Source organism: Rhipicephalus sanguineus, unplaced genomic scaffold, assembly GCF_013339695.2.
Source record: "Rhipicephalus sanguineus isolate Rsan-2018 unplaced genomic scaffold, BIME_Rsan_1.4 Seq702, whole genome shotgun sequence".
In the NCBI taxonomy this organism is placed as follows: Eukaryota; Metazoa; Arthropoda; class Arachnida; order Ixodida; family Ixodidae; genus Rhipicephalus; species Rhipicephalus sanguineus.
Window position 1 is genome coordinate 63,444 of NW_023615802.1, and position 16,558 is coordinate 80,001.

Here is a 16,558-nt window from a genome sequence, read left to right on the forward strand (position 1 = left end):
TTTATGGCCAGATGTACAATCGGGAAGACAGGTCAGAAATCGGCAGTCTCCCGGGCAAATTGGGAGAGTTGGCAGGTATGCTAAGGCCACACCCTGCTCCCTGAAGGACCCTTAACATTCGTTCAACTGCTTTTTGTTAAAGAAAGGAAATTCTAGTTTCAGTTGTGTATTAGCCGAATATGCCATGAAAATTTTGCACATTATAAACATGCCAACTACCATGCTGAAAAACTAAGAGAATTGTGCAATAAATAAATAAATAAATAAATAAATAAATATAACAGCAACCTGATGTCAATCACTTATCCTGCAAAGTAGAGACCAACAAATTTCTATTGAAGACTGGGCTTCACTCCCATGCACCAGATTTTCAAATCACAAAAACACTTGGTGACTGAAAAATACTTGTAATATGAAAAAAAACCAGCCATAACTCTTCAACAAGTGAACAACATGATGGGCGATTTATTTTATTAGAAAGGTCATTCGATTCTGTACAAGAACTCAATTTTTTTCCAGAATGTAAACCTTGCACTTTAATACAGGCTTGAAGATGCTTCTGGAAATTTTCCAAAATAACCATGACGTGTTCTGAAGGGATTTTGTCCCGCTCCTTTGCCAAACTGAGCAAATTAATGGATTCCCACTTTGCTGCCGGCAGTAACATGTTTGACAACACAACCGAACATGTGGCACTTTGCAATCGCTGGTATCGTCGTACCCTGCTTGCGATGGGCAACAATTGTGAGGTGCAACTGTCCAGAGACTATTTTTTGTTAAAGAAGATTAGATAACAAGAACAGAAAAAGTGCCAGTTCTATAGCGAAAAAGCACAAAGAACACAATTTCCATAATGTCTCTGCTAAAAGATGTGAACAATATACTAAAAAATTCAAGGTGCATTACAGTATTTTTCGGTCACCCTGAATATAATACCCTGCATATGAATTTCACTATTACCAAATATTATAAGCTACTCAAAATCCTTTATAACAAGAACCAACCGGAACTGGAAATTACAATACAGTAAAGTGATTTCAAGTAAAAGAAGACATGGCCACAGCTCTAATTTTTATAGGGTGAATGAGCCCTTATTACACAGTGGAAAAAAATTTTACAGCCAACACGTTCATGTTCCACAGAACAAAACGACCAGGTGGGGGACATTATTTTACAAGCTGTGTCTGTTGTCCCCAAACCGCGAGCACAATGCATAGAGCACAGAAGAAGGAAACTCCTGCAAGTTAGACGAGTTTCAAACAGCTCCCTTTCAAACAGCATGCATTGTTCATGAAACAATGGCCCCTGCTTCTAGGATCGCCCTTTCCTCCACTGCAATAGGTGGTAAATAGAATAAGCCGATCGAGCTGTAAGGCATTGAATAAGCATCCATAGAAATATTCACTTAGATATTTTGCCGCATCCAGATTGTGCACCATAACTGTGGCTGGGCACTAAATTGCTAATGCTTTAGTCGGGCATTAGACCATAACAGAACGAGTACGAAAAAATGAAATGAATCGTACGGGATCTGTACGAATCCATAGGGTAGAAGGAAATCAATAAAAAAGAGACTGCCAACTACCTATGCATAAGAAATTTGCATAGAGCCCTGGACAAAAGATTTACCTTGTTCCAAGAATAAAGTACGAAACGTCCACCATAAATAATAATAATAATATCTGGGGTTTAACGTCCCAAAACCAAGATATGATTATGAGAGACGCCGAAACATCCACCAGACAACTGCCCTTGGTTGGGGCAGTTCTTTGGTGGATGTTTCATACTTTATTCTTGGAACAGGGCAAATCTTTTGTCCAGGGCTCTATGCAATTTTCCTATGCATAGGTAGTTGGCAGTCTCTTTTTTTATTGATTTCCTTCTGCCCTATGGATTCGTACAGATCCCACATGATTAATTTCATTTTTGCATACTCATTCTGTTATGGTCTAACCTAACTGGGATATTAGCAGGTGGCAATGCAGGACCTAACTGATTGATTTATATGATTTTTTTTTACCAGCTTAAAGCACTAAAGGGACAAGGACGAAGTTCAAAGGTGACGACACCTTATATGATTGAACATACCAAGGTGATATGGAAGGTGATAGAGTGAAGGATATTCGATTAATTTTGACAACTTGAGGCGCGGCATCAGGGGGGAGGCACTGGGGGTGGCCACCCCCCCATATTTTTGCCTCCTCCCCCTGGCCCCCTAATAGCAAACAGCAAAAACACAACAAAGAGGTTTCCCCACTCCTTGACCCCCCCTCCCCCCACATTAACTGACTTGTTGTGGGTCCACCCCCAGTAAAAAAAATCCTGGCACCATCCCAGACTCGTAGCATGGTATTTGACTTTTTTTTGTACCTATCCACTGCTGAAATATGTACAGCCACAGACTCTTAGGAAATTAACTTGCATTCAATAGAAGAACAGCACAGCCATTGAATTACCACGATGAGTGTGGGGACAAAAAGAGGACACCCCACTTAAAGGGACATTAAAGACAAAAACAGTTTTCCTCATTTTAGTAAATTACTCTTTCACATTACCATTACCAAGATCAGCAAACTTGCCACGAGAAGATGCTTGTTAAAGCGAGAAAACGGGCAAAAAGCAAAATGCAGGTGGCGACCACACCTTGAAGTTCCCTCACCAATTGCCGTGATGTCAAGATTTTGATGGCATCTATTAGGGCCTATGTAGTCCCTAATCGGTAAAAATGAAGTGCATCGTCCTCTGAGGGTACCAGAGACAACATACCAAAATATCGAAATTTCATTAAAGGGCCCCTCACCAGGTGACATATCGAATTTTAGTTAGACATTGGAAGTTGTTGTGAGCCCAATAAGGAGCATTATGCCACAAGAATTTTTCTAATCGGTCCGTTAGAAGCCGAGAAAAAGAATAATTTGTAGCGGCGCGAAACCATGATGAGAGGAGGCGAGCTGAAAACCCTTGCCACTCGCCCCATGTAGCCTTCGCAAGCCAAATCCCTTCCCTTCCCTCTTCGGCACGCGAGCAGGAAGATCACATAACGCCTACGCATGAACACGTCACGCGCACACAATGTCACGAGCGCATGACGTGCCCGAACCAGCCCGAGCCCCCGAGACGCGAGCGGTGTTGTGGCGGCGTTCTTTGCGCTTCATCTCTGCAAGTTATGCCGAATGCACCCTCGCCGATCGCTTGGCTTTTCAACCTATTATTGAGCACGAAAGCTGCGACATTTGTACGGACGCGAGACTAGCGGTGTGCCGCATGAACGCCTAGTTAGACGCGGGAGGATAAATGAGCCTAATGAGCGCTGGAACGCGGTAGAAAATTAGTTTCCTGGTAAAGGGTGGCGTGTGCACGATGCGCAATGTGCGAGAACACGAACGCGTGCGAAACGGAGGCAGACTAGTCTTTAATCTCGCTGCGATTCGCAGTAAAAATTAAAAACGAAAACGCACACATTCCGTTTGTCTGTTTTATTATTACTCTCATGTTTTGTTCATCTATTCAAGCAACAAATTACACAAACTACACGTCGTGTCAAATATTTATCGCAGTGTCACGTGCTAATGTTGGTGACGTCAGCGCACAGTCGTCTACAAAGAGGACAGACGTCACAGCACTACCATCTACGTAGGGCCATTCTCTCATGTACGTCATCCCCTCATTCTCTGGGCGCGCGGCCGCGAGAAGAAGGGCAAGCAGCGTTCAGCTTGAAATTTGACCCACTTCTGCGGCGCGTAGCGTTGCAAATTTCGGCAGACGTGATCGTGAACGCCCAGTGTATACATTGCGCTCGTCAGCTCAAAATTGTCAAACCTGGTGAGGGGCCCTTTAAGCAATTGTCACCAAAATACGAAAAATACTTCGAAATCTGTGACATAATGCGCGGAGATTCTGGCACGAAATTTTAAAAGGAAACTGACCATGAATTCCTCCTCTATTATTAGATATATGATGGGGAAATTAATGACATTAGAGCTTTCAGAGTTATCAATCTAACCGATTCACTGTTTCACTTTAGCGCCCTTTAAAGACAATACTTACAGTTGTGGGGGTGCTATATCGTCCCTGTAAAGGCGACTGCCGTAACTTGGGCGCGGCCGCTGTGTTAGGAACGCACGTGCTTGGCGTAAGCCGAGGCGTTCGTCCAAGGTCAGTGATGCGCTTTATTGTAACCCGAGTTTAGCACGGTGGCGCCGGCATCGCCGCCGGGAATTTAGGCTGGCGCATAGAAACGACAGTGGAGTCTCTTTTGGGGTGTGGCAGCGCGCGCAGATGGATGACGGCCGCGGGGTCCGTGGGGGTCGGTACGGCGGCTCGCTTCCCTCGGGCCCTCGTGGTGAGTCGTGCATCTGCGGCGCCGCCTTTGCATTTGTATTGTATTTTGTATGTCTTATTTTATGTCTTATGTATATCTTATGTTATATTGTATTGTATGTCTTACATTGCCTTGAGTGTGTCATATGGTTCCCCGTATTCATTGTTAGCGTGCTAGTGTTACTAATTCGGCCGGCGAGCTCGCCAAATATGTAAAGTGTTTAATAAACCACCACGTTTTGTTGCCCGACCGCGTGAACTGTGTCCGTGTGTTCCGAGGGCAGCGGCGTTTTTTCCGCCTCAGGCCCCACACAGTATACACTCAACTAAGGGCCGCGCTCGTGTAAGGGCCGCGCCCCCCAACTTGGCAGTCCAAATCTTGAAAAAAAAAAATCTCACCAGCAAACGGTAGCGCCGTTGCATCTCGCATACGGCGCATTTCGCGGGAGCCACCACATGGCAACAGCTGTCCTGCGGCTTCGTCACGCATCGCTATCTGTGAGCTTCGGGCGCACGGCACTATCTGGGAGATCTTGTCGCTTTTCTCATCGGCGCGATTGATCCTTTGGGACGCCGTTCATTTTGACGACAAATGCTTGCTAGATGCCAGATATCCCATTGTTAGGTATATAGGCACGATTAAATAGGTTTTTCCATACGTGGATCGAAAATTGAACAAAAATTTCACACTTCTGTGGAAGGGCCGCACCCCACCAAAATCGCAGATAAAAAGTGTGGCCCTTACACGAGTGTATACGGTATCACTTCACTCAAACATCAATCACTCTCATATTCTGACATGCTGATTTCACATAAGTGATTGTCCTGTGCAAGTTCGTGTGGGCTCACTTGGTGACTAGTTATACGTGTTCTTGGTGCGGCTAGAACTCTCAGTAAATACTGGATATTATGGACAAAACTGGCACATCAAAATGATCGTGATGGATGATCAGAGTCTCCAAGTGCTGCAAGAACGAATTTCTAGACAGATTTGCATTTAGGCTTCGCAAAGGGACAGACGGAACAGAAACTCTCGCACCATCTGCCACACGCCTTTGCCATATCCTTATATTTCTGCCATATGACTGATAAGTAGAATGATTTCTAGAGCATGCGCCCCATTATCTCGCCTTCTTTTTTTTTAGTTTTGTATACTAGAACACTTATAATAATAATTTTGGGGGTTTAACGTCTCAAAACCACGATATGATTATGAGAGACGCCTTAGTGGAGGACTTAGAAATTTTGACCAACTGGGATTCTTTAACGTGCGCCAAAATGTAAGCACACGGGCCCCAAGCATTTTTGCCTGCATCGAAAATGCAGCAACCACGGCCGGGATTCTAATCTGCGACCTGTGGGTCAGCAGTTGAGCACCGTAACCACTAGAACACCATGGTGGGTATACTAGAACAGTTCCTTATGTGAAAAACATACGTGTTCTTTTTGTTGTTCCCTGCATAGCTTAACAGCAAGCTTCTACACTATAGTACTCTAGTTTATTCATTAGGCGCTCTAATGTTTATCCGCGTGTTTGCAAGCTTTAGAAGAATCAAGCCATTTAATTACAGAAAAATTTATGTCGCAAGACAAAAATCTCGCGTCAGTATTCCTAGTAGCACCTTTCCCAAGAATGGATTTTGCTCCCACCTTGTGCACAATCCTGGCAGACACGTCGAGGACACAGGGCTCCCACTCCTCGTTGGTCGTGTCAAAGGACAGGTTGTAGAGGGTGATGCCGAAGGAGAACGGGTGCTCGGGAATGGTGAAGTTGTCCTCGTAGCGGATGTGGATGTTGCGGATGCGGATCTGCAGGTTCTTGATGATCTGCGCCGCCAACTTCTCAACGAATGTGTCCTGCTTCTCCTCCTTCGGTTTGTCTAGGTTTTGAACCCCGAGCAGTGGAAGATAAAAGCACACAATCAGGGCTCACTGCTACCAAATCAGGATACATGTACTATATTCATATTGCATGCAAGAGTGGGTATCTATAAACCCAGGAGCCAGAGCAATTTGCAAATGACTTATTTACACAACGTTTGGTAAACCTAGGAAATATAGTCCTGAGGCCATGACAACTTATAATGTCCACTCCAAAAATGCCATTCAATCAAACCACTCAATTAAGCCAGACTCGCTCATCCGAGATTTCCTTTCATCTCGGAGTAAGACAGACCAGTTGCAGTCATGTGATCATGTTGGCATAAACTATTAAAGCCACCACATTTCCAGAAAACTAGCCTTTGATGAAAACAAGGTGGACGTACAGTTACCCTGTGTTTTAAGAACGGCTGGATACAGCAACGTGGTTGCAGCAACCATGGTCATTTTTTCATTGCCAGAATTGCAATGTTTTTGGACATTTCTTTAGCCTAAATGAATAGTCACACCCAGAAAGTGCTAACGAGTTGTGTATGGCCCTTCAAATTTGTACAAATGATTGCGAAGATTGAGAGCCTTTGCAAACACTCTTGCATGGTTGCAACTCAATGAAAATGCTTTGCTGCCAGCATCTCTGCAATTTGCTTTCCATGGCCTGCCAGGAATAATGCGACTCATGGAACATAAAAAGTTTGCTTGACTACAGTTCCAAGAAATGTGGCTCTTATATATTGTGCATTTTTGTATCCTTGCCCATCTGCTATAAAAAGCAAAAAAAGAAACTGCCAGTAGAAGGCAACAGAAAATAAATGAACTGCCGATTTTACAAAAATGAAAGCTGAATGAATAAGTCGCAAGGAGATCAGAAAAACCTTTGGTGATTTTCTAAAATGGAAAAGAAAAAGTTGGCTCTCCACTTTTTTACTCTGTGTGAAAAAGCAACAAGCTGCTGCATCTCTTGAGCACGCATTCTTTTTTTTTTAGTGCATGTGCAAACCTGTTATGTAGTTTCCTATTTGGTTACAACAGTAGAGTAGAAAGTTACAATCAACCTACAACATATGTCCTGGATACACTATAATTCTTAGTTCATATTTTCGGTGAAAATTGCAATGATATTTGTATTCTTCCATTCATACATGTAATATTGCTGTCACACGGGCCCGCTCAAAAAAAGTTTGAGCCAAAAAGACTCTTTCCAAAAATGTTTCACTCGCAGACACATTGTAGGAAGTGATCTATTCAGAAGTGGTCTTTTCTCAGAGTGCAGATCGTCAATCTCTTTTATGATTGATAAGGCATAGCCTCAAAAGCAGTAAGTATCAGCAATTAGCAGTTTAAAAAATTAAATATTCACATTTTTCTGTCACGTGCACTGATCGCAAAAAGGAGTGTTATGTCTCATAGAAGGTTTAGTAAGTGAAGTAATGCCTCTCCTTGTGTACTCTTTCAAGTGGGTCAAATGGGTTGAGGATGAGGATATTGCATCAAGATGCTTATCAACAGGCGCAGCACGGTGCAAAGAAGTCAGTGCCATATCGTGAAAATTTCTGAATCTGGTGGTGTTAATTTATTTGAGAAATGTGTAATACAGTTAAGCTTTTACTTTTATATTCTAAAATATGCCAGTTTATTTTCACGGCTTCTGTTTGAAGGATACCCACGCTTTTGGTAGTGCGCTCGGAAGAAACACTAGAAAGAGATTGGTGCCATGTCTTCGGTGCCGCGTTGTTTGCTCCGCAACAGCTTCTTTATTGACAAGTCGTTTAACTTAGTAGAAGACTGCTTATGTAAAGAAATCTTTACTAGACATGTGCGAATATGCACATGCCTAGACATGTGCGAGCACTTTGAATATTTGAACGAATATTACAGTATTCGAATCGCTTCAAAACGAATTTAAATTATTCTAAATTTCGAAGTATTCAAAATGAACGAATAGACATATAAACCACATGTAACCCCCTGCAAAGGTGGTTTCACTGCAGTGGAGGAATGTAATACCAAGAAGCCCACTTCAACGCTAATGAACATATAATGTAATAATAATAATAATAATATCTGGGATTTAACGTCCCAAAACCACGGTATGGTTATGAGAGACATTGTAGTGGAGGGCTCCGGAAATTTCGACCACCTAGGGTTCTTTAACGTGCACCTAAATCTAAGTACACGGGCCTCAAACATTTTCGCCTCCATTAAATGAACATATCACCCTCACATGAATTCATCAAGTTTAAAATCTTGTTATACCAGCTTATACTATGCTCTAATTATAGTAACGTTTAAAATGTAACATATTTTACAGGTTATCCTTTGCATTCTACCAAAAGTCAAATCCTGCTACTATCAAGTTGCTTCCACTTCCCTTTGAACCAAAAAGAATGATACATATTTGCACATGCCTCGTTTCACTTTTAAAGAATATTGTGCAGATTAGTTGGGTAATGACAAATATGCTTATTTTTCTTTATTATAGTGACATATCCTATTCGAATTCGATTCAAAATTATTCGACCAAATCACTATTTGCTTTGAATTTACTTCGAACCTAAAATTTACTGTTTGCACAAGCCTAGTCCATTACGTAAAAATGAGTTTCTTGAATGCTTGTGTGACAGAGGTATAAGCCATGTTCTAAACAAATGTCGATTGTGGATGAATGGGTATACCATCTTTTTTTTTTTTATAGGAATGACTTGTTAGCCTATTTTGGGAAAGGCGTTGAGGTGAAGGAAGTAAGCTGGAATGCTAGCACTGAGCAGCAATGACATGTAGATAAGCTTCCCGATAGCTCAAACTTACAATTAATTTATGCCAGGCGTTTTTATTTTATTCAGATTTCATATAGACCCCTGCCATTCTCGCTGATATGCAATGTGGCTAGGCAGACATTAGCAGCAAGAAGTACTTCAAGCTTCACTAATGCCAAAAGTTTGCTGAATAAGTTTCTCATTACTAACATTACAACAAATGTTCTCCTTTCAAAACTGATATAGCAATAATAAAATGATGAACGCTTAGCAGAATTCCTATGACGAGGTCTCCTTTTGACATGAGGCCTGAAAATGTCGCATGAAATACACTGGCATTCCCATTATAACACTAAGGTGCAATCTAAACTTGAATGTTGCGCCATCTATTAACAGGTTTTTGTAAATGGATGTCTTGGAGGTAGTGTTACTCTTAAAGCTTACACTACACCGCAAACTTCATCACTACTTGTCTGTAATTTTGCAACTACACTATGTACCCTCCCTAAAGCAAGTTGTTAGGAATTTAATTTAATACATTTTTAGGTGCATGCATATATACGTCTATTTAGAAACTTGGCAAAGCTATGGTTAAAATTTAACTTGCTGCAAATCTTCAAGCCACATGGACTACCCTCAGTAATGACAGTGTCTTAAATATCAGTTCCTTTTCTTGAAAAGTTTTTTTGCATAATAAACAGCAAAAGTACAGGTGCATTAGTCCACTTAAGATGTGCCCAAATATTGAAGACTGCTTATAATAGAGTGTGAGATTGAATGAGCAAATGGTGTGTTAAGAGTGGATCAGGTATGTGTGCGTCCACGTATGTGTATGTCACTGCCATGTCATGTAATGGATGCTCAAAAGCAAGTACATAAAACTGCCCCCATCTGCAGTTATATTAATTTTACATTATCTTTAGACCTGTGCTATCTACAATTTTACATGTGAAAATATATTACCAAACCCAAATGTTTAAGTAAAAATAAGTGACACCAGATGTTCAACATAATACGCGGATGTTCAAGTTACAGTGATCGATAAACAGTGCACAATAAAGATGTGGATTAAGAAAAAGGGAAGACCTTAAATAACCGCCTTTATGCCTTTTCTATTCTTGGTCTACATTTTTATTGTGCGCAGTTCATCATCACTATGCAACCTTACCAACCTCCTCAACTTGTCATTTAACCCATGTTTCAATCAAACGTGCACTCTGCAGACTTAAAGGGGACCGACAACATCCCAGAACATGAAATGAGATGACTGCACTGATGGAAAGATTGTCCGTCGCATTGACTCAAACCCAACCCTGTTTATCTCGTGAGAGGCGGATTTATATTTTTATTTCTTCATTGAAAGTCCGCGAAAAAATGACCTTTGGCGCCTCTGGCGACAAAATCAAACACGGACCGATGAAGCCGGTCACGTGACCATTGATTGGTGTATGCGTTCGATGACTTTTCTGTTAGTACTGTAATATGTTCATTTCTTTATATTAAAAGATATTACTCCATAAAAATGTACATGTAGGCCTGCGTTAGTTGTATGCAACAAAGTGGCGCTGCCTTTGCTTGGCGTAATGATCCCCATGCCGCGAAAAGCCATCCATGACACAGGCGCAGGCAACCTTGGTCGCAGGCGCGCACAACGCTGTACAAATACCGAAAAGGTGCATAAAGCCACATCATTTCATTGTAGCAGCTTGCTATTTTCAAAAATGGCTGGAAAGCTCAAAATAAAGGTGGTTAAGCGTATAGCTACAGTAACTCCTGCGAAAGCAGAACAACGATAGCTTTCACAAGGGCTACCGGCATTGCTATCAAATCTCAGCGTTGCTGGAGCAAGCCTTCATGCGTGTTTGGAGCCTTTCAGATCGAAAAATACTGCTTATAAAATAACTACGTGCTTTTAGGATAAACCACTGCAGCTACAAACGCTACGAAGGGTAAGCTTCCTGTCGTGCCGTAAAAAAACTGGGTCGAGAAAAATCAGTTGTCGGTCCCTTTAACGTTTACAAAAAAGTGTCAAGCCGTCACATAAACGAGGCTGGCAGAATTGGGTGTGCTCGATAGGGGCGTGCGGCAAGAAACGAATTGCAACTGTGGGGGATGTCGGTCCGGATAATCTTATCACGCAGACATTGTGAATTGTTATCTCTGACACTCCAAGTAAGACGTAGGAACACATATGCTGAAAGGCACAAGATGAGTGGTTACAATGACAATGCCGGAGATAGCTTGTAACAAATATTTGCACGTTTAAGTAAGCGTAATATGTACGTTTTTAAATCATTTTACATTAACTTGAAAACAACTGTGGTACCTGTATTTCTCAGCGCAGATCCAGAAAAGATGCAGAGATGGGAGCTATAATGTTCACATGTTTTAATATTAACATGTTTTCTATTTGCTTTGAAGTCTCTATGCTGCTTGCTTCTCTTTTAACATAGAAGGAAAGCCTCGCATACTATATCAATTCTATACTCATGTTATATCAATACTATTTAATACTATATCAATAGCAATAGCAAACGTTGCATCAGACGCACCAAGACTATAATAAAGAAATTTGCAATGAGAATCGAAACCACCACAGGGTCTAGTGTGAAGCATTGGACCAACCCCGCACATGATTGTCTTCATCTTTTTTTTGTTGTTGTTGTTAATAGGAATGTTCATGAGCCACACAGCCGCAACCGGCCTCAAGCATTTTTTTCGTGAGGCCTCCCATGCAGTCACCGTGTGTTATAATATAACCATGGAACAAACACTGTATATGTCCAGAATCGGTGTCGAGATCTCAGTCATTCTGGAGACCAGTATCGATGTGTTTCTCGAAACCCGACATCAAATCCCATTTAGATATGACCCATATACGAGATATGGGTGAGAAAGGCCCTCTTTCAAATGGCAATGTTAGCTGACATTTGTTCAAAACTTTCCCGCTCCAACCTTCTTCACTGTCCTGCCCCACGCGGGAGACAATTTCGTGACTGCGGCTCGCTAGATTAGGGCAGTGAGACCCCTGGTCTTGTCAGTGGTTTTTGTTACCAGAGGCTGATGCAACTTCTATTAGCGGTGTAAATGACAACTAATGAAGTAAAAATTAATCAAGACACTGTACACAGCTATCAAAAGAAACAGTACAATGGAAACGTCTTCACGATGTCTTCAATATAACTGAAGCACTGTTACGTCATACAAGCTGGATTCACCACGAAGTAACAGTGTTCTCTAATGATTGCAGTTTTAGATGACGTAGTTACTCCACATTCAAGTGAAAAGTCTTGCTCTAGACGTCACCAAGGGAGACAGAAAAATAAAGAAGACTGTTGAAGTCTGATTTGACAGATCCTAGCCCCTGATATTTGCTCAGCATGTCTTCTTGGTTAAGAAAACAAAGAATTGTAATTAAGACAACAGCTGCTTTCCTTAATTTGAGTTAGCCATGTTCCCCCGTGAATTCATGCTGCCACGGATTACTGGCACAGTGCGGAATCCTGCAGTGCACTGAACTAGAGATTCCAGATGTCCCAATGTGCCAGCCCAGAATGTCAGATCGCAAAAAAAAGAGAGAGAGAGAGAGAGAGGAAGAGTACTCCGTGTCACAAACAAATTTAAAACGGCCTGTAAACAGAACATGGCTGCAAAAACAGACATTTCTATTATTCTAACGCCATTCCTTATAGCGGTTTGTCAATGCGCGACAGAGCGGCACTCAGTCTACTATCAACCAGTTTGGCCGGCTGTGAGCAGTGGGTGATAAGAGTGGCACAGAATTAGACTGAAGGAATTGCTACAATGCACCAGCTAGAACTGCAGACAGAGGTGAATAGCCTTAGCGAATATTTGTGCACAAAAGTTTGTTAGGCGCCGTGAAGTAATTTTTTTGCTATTTTTCAAATGCACTTTAGTCTGGCTTTAACCTTCAGTATTGCCAGGCTGAGGACAGTACGCCTTCCACAATTCTTTGAAGTATGGAAGCTTTGTCCTCAACAACAGTGTTATATCAGTCATATTAAAATGTTACACAATCAACACGACTTAACTGTTACTTTTAGTGTCCCTTTGGGAGTATGTAATGGGTAAGCAAAACATATGACACGAGGGAACAAAACTGATTACCTTTCTCTGCCTCTTGCTGTTTGACAAGCTCGATTCGAGCAAGTTCCGTTGCTTTGCTTCCCGCTGAAGCTTGTGCTCCTTGGCCGCATCGTATTTCACTCCTAAAGAAAAATGATAAAGCCCGAAAGACGATCACGACAGGTAACAGTTCAATACCTTTCTTTATGCAGCAATGATCACTGAAGTTTTCACCTGCATAAATACACGCTCCAAGAAGTAGCTTTCCACCACTTCACACCACACATTGACTAAGTATGACAATGCAGGACCATCATAGGCCAACGCGAAAGGACAATCGTAAAATGTTCTGGCAATGTGCAAAACATGAGCTGCCAACGTCTACATCCTCCTACGTGCAGCAGATAACGTGCGAGAACGAAAAACTTACCTGACTTTGGAATTATGACCATGTAGATGCCTTCCACGGCCGCAGAATAAGTAGAGTTGTACAATGACTGCCATGGTATCTTCAATGTGAGCTTTTCTGAAAAAACAATAAAGGCTAATAAAGTCAGCATATGCTACCTTCGCTGCAACCTCGCTATCACTAAAAGAACATGGCTAGATTTTTAAAAATTTTTTTGCAAGAAATATACAGCATAGGTCATGCATTGACTTGCTGTTTATGTTGTATTTACAGTAGACTCTCAATAAACGAAAATCTCTTAAATGAAATTGCTGCTTAAATGGAACAACTGCCTCTCATGAATGGTTTTGTGCAATTCTGCACCCCTTTTCATCTCTCAGTAAACACTTCCTGGTCCCTTCACTTTCGTTTAACGGAGTCTACTGATTATAAAACAGAAGGTTCTCCAGGCACTTTATGCGTAACCTTTTATTTCCTGAAAATGTGCGCTTGCTTTTTCTTTCCCGCTACAAATAAATATCCAAAAACCCATTTCTGTAATGTTGGAAAGTATTTCTAATTAATCACTGAAGCATTACAAATGAGCTTAAACCTGCATACGACATATGCTAGCTTGGAATGCTGACACTGGCAATTGGAAAATGTTTGGAAACCGCAACGTACCTATGTGACCATATGCAACACGGAAAGGTAGATCAAGATCATCAATGGCACTTTGCTTGATGTCCAGATCTTTCAAATTGATGTCTCCTGCATGAAAACAGACAACAACATTAGTATTACTGTTCTGAAAATGTTCTCTGAACTGGCACAACGATGAAAATATTTAAATGGCAATCAATCAGAGTTCTCTGCCACTCAAGCATCAAAACTACATTTTCCCTTACAATGGTACCGCAACATGTATCTGCAGATAAGGGGAGGGAATCTTGAGAGTGGCAGTGAGGGCAGTGAGGGGCAATTTCCTGCATTCTTGAGGATACGCCAGCTTGGAAAGTATGGCTCAGAAGAGGACGGAGAGGAGAAAGAGTAGAATTTAGCGGTACAGTTAGAACTTCAACAACAGCTTAATTGACAAAAGCTCTCCCACGAATTCAGATGCTCATGTTCTGTGTCAACTGATGCTACCAGCATATTTCTTAATCTCGTCAGCCCATTCATTCCTCTGCAACCCTTGACTTCAGTTTTTTTTTCTTTTCTTTTTTTATCATTGGCATATACTACAATCTTACTCTAATGGATGACCACTTTGCATGTTCTAGCCAGATTACTATGATTTGCTAGGCTCTGTTCCATTAAAGCAGAATACTACACGCAACTGCTTGACACATATCCTAAGCATCAACGTTGACAAAACCAACACTCGGATGAACTGCTTAATAAGCCCTGCTCAAAAGAACCAGACATTAGGCTATTCATTTCAGATGCGAGACAACCAAATGAATCTAACAGACGATTAGGCCAAGGAAAGCATAGGGGGACATTGTGTTTAACTGTATAGTGTAGTAATTACCATGTAAATTGAAATGAATTTAAGTGGACGAAAAAAAAAATCTTTACCATCGGTGGAATCTGAACGTACAACCTTCGAATTACACATCCAGTGCTCTATACCAATTGAGCTACGATGGAAGGCACTTCCTCATCCACATCGCTGGGTATTTCTGTACGTACAATCCCTGGGAGTGTTAGCGTGATTCGAAGGTTGTGTGTTCCATGTTCGGATCCCACGGATGGAAAGGGTGTTTTTTCATCCACTTTAATTCATTTCAATTTACGTCATAATTACTACACTATACAGTATTCCTTGGCCCAATCATCTGTTCGATTCATTTGGTTGTTTCTAACAAAGAAACGAGCCCTTCAAAAAAATTCCCCTTTCATTCAGTTCAGATGAGACGAATACATAGCTATATAGTGCACGTTCAGACAGCCACAAAGATAGGCCACACGCAGTCCTTGCCACTTTCTGGCATTATAAAAGTCTCAACTTGTGCTATTACATGTATGAAACAAACTCTAAAATGCATTTTCACGTGAATATAAGAATTTGGTGTTATGCCAGGTGGTAGATATATCAACAGAATGAAAAGACACAGGCATGATGCAATGAAAGAGCACGACATCAATGAAGATTTCAAGCTTAACGAATAAGCAAAAGCAGATCCTATGACACGACCATCTGTTATTAATCATAAAACAGGCTCGGTAAGCACCAACTGTTTCGCATGTGCTAGTTAATATATAGCTCTCTCTATTTTTTTAATTCATGAAAATTATATCGTTATCTTGAACATTTGTGCCAGCAAGTTAAACGTAGCCTTTTAATATGCGACACTCACAATGACATCCCCTCATTATTACAGACGCAATGGATCACGTATAAGTAGGCGGCACGTCCACAAGTGCACGCAACGCAGGATGTAGCCTGGGAAGTACACACAGCAGGCAGACTAGGCGTGAGGCGTTAACACAGCTGCTGTGAAAATGCGCGACTAGGAGCTGTACTGTTTATACCAGGAAGTAAAACGTGAAGAAAATAGCGCGCAGTGCAGGTGGAGAGAGTCGCATAATGGCTACACGCCACAAGGGTGTGTATGGGCAGGTCGTGGTTATAAAGATAAAACCAGTGATAACCACGAAGGAAGGGGCGTCGGAGGGAGGTGGAGCCGAGTGCGCGCGCTACAGTAAACGCAAATGAAGCGAAGGTGTGGCACATATGCGTGCAGACTATCTGTGATGCGCTTCAAAATAATTTCGACTCGAAACCTAAACAATGATAGTAATTCACATAAGCGTGTCAGGCACCAGTGCGAATAGCTTGCAAAACAGGTGCAGGTATAGAACGCAAACCGACCAACAAATAAGAAAACCGTTGTCAACCGCATCGAAGTGAGCAGTAGCGTTGCTGACCTTTAAGGCCAAACCCCATACACGAAAATGCACGCGACAGCGACGAGCGACGCGACGTGATGGCTTCGCGCAACGGTCGCTTGGATGGGCAAACTTCGCGACGGCTTCAGCGAGCGATTCCACTGTTGCTGGCATGAGGGCACTCGTGCCAGTGGCCCGTAGCAGCGGTGCAATGTAAAATACAGTTTTGTTGCTT

The 16,558-nt window shown here is 41.9% G+C and overlaps 1 protein-coding gene across 1 annotated transcript in view; it reads right to left on the bottom strand.

The window, feature by feature from the left end:
• The window catches only part of LOC119378143 (intermembrane lipid transfer protein VPS13A), a 42,595-nt gene extending 28,394 nt beyond the window's left edge, over positions 1 to 14,201 (bottom strand). The window contains exons 1-4 of the mRNA XM_037647379.2: positions 14,113 to 14,201; positions 13,471 to 13,566; positions 13,083 to 13,183; positions 5,971 to 6,200 (exon numbers count right to left, since the gene is read on the bottom strand). Coding sequence (XP_037503307.1) covers positions 5,971 to 6,200; positions 13,083 to 13,183; positions 13,471 to 13,544 — 405 coding nt within the window. The 5' untranslated portion in view covers positions 13,545 to 13,566; positions 14,113 to 14,201. The remainder of the gene's footprint in view (positions 1 to 5,970; positions 6,201 to 13,082; positions 13,184 to 13,470; positions 13,567 to 14,112) is intronic.
• Positions 14,202 to 16,558: the final 2,357 nt, after the last annotated feature.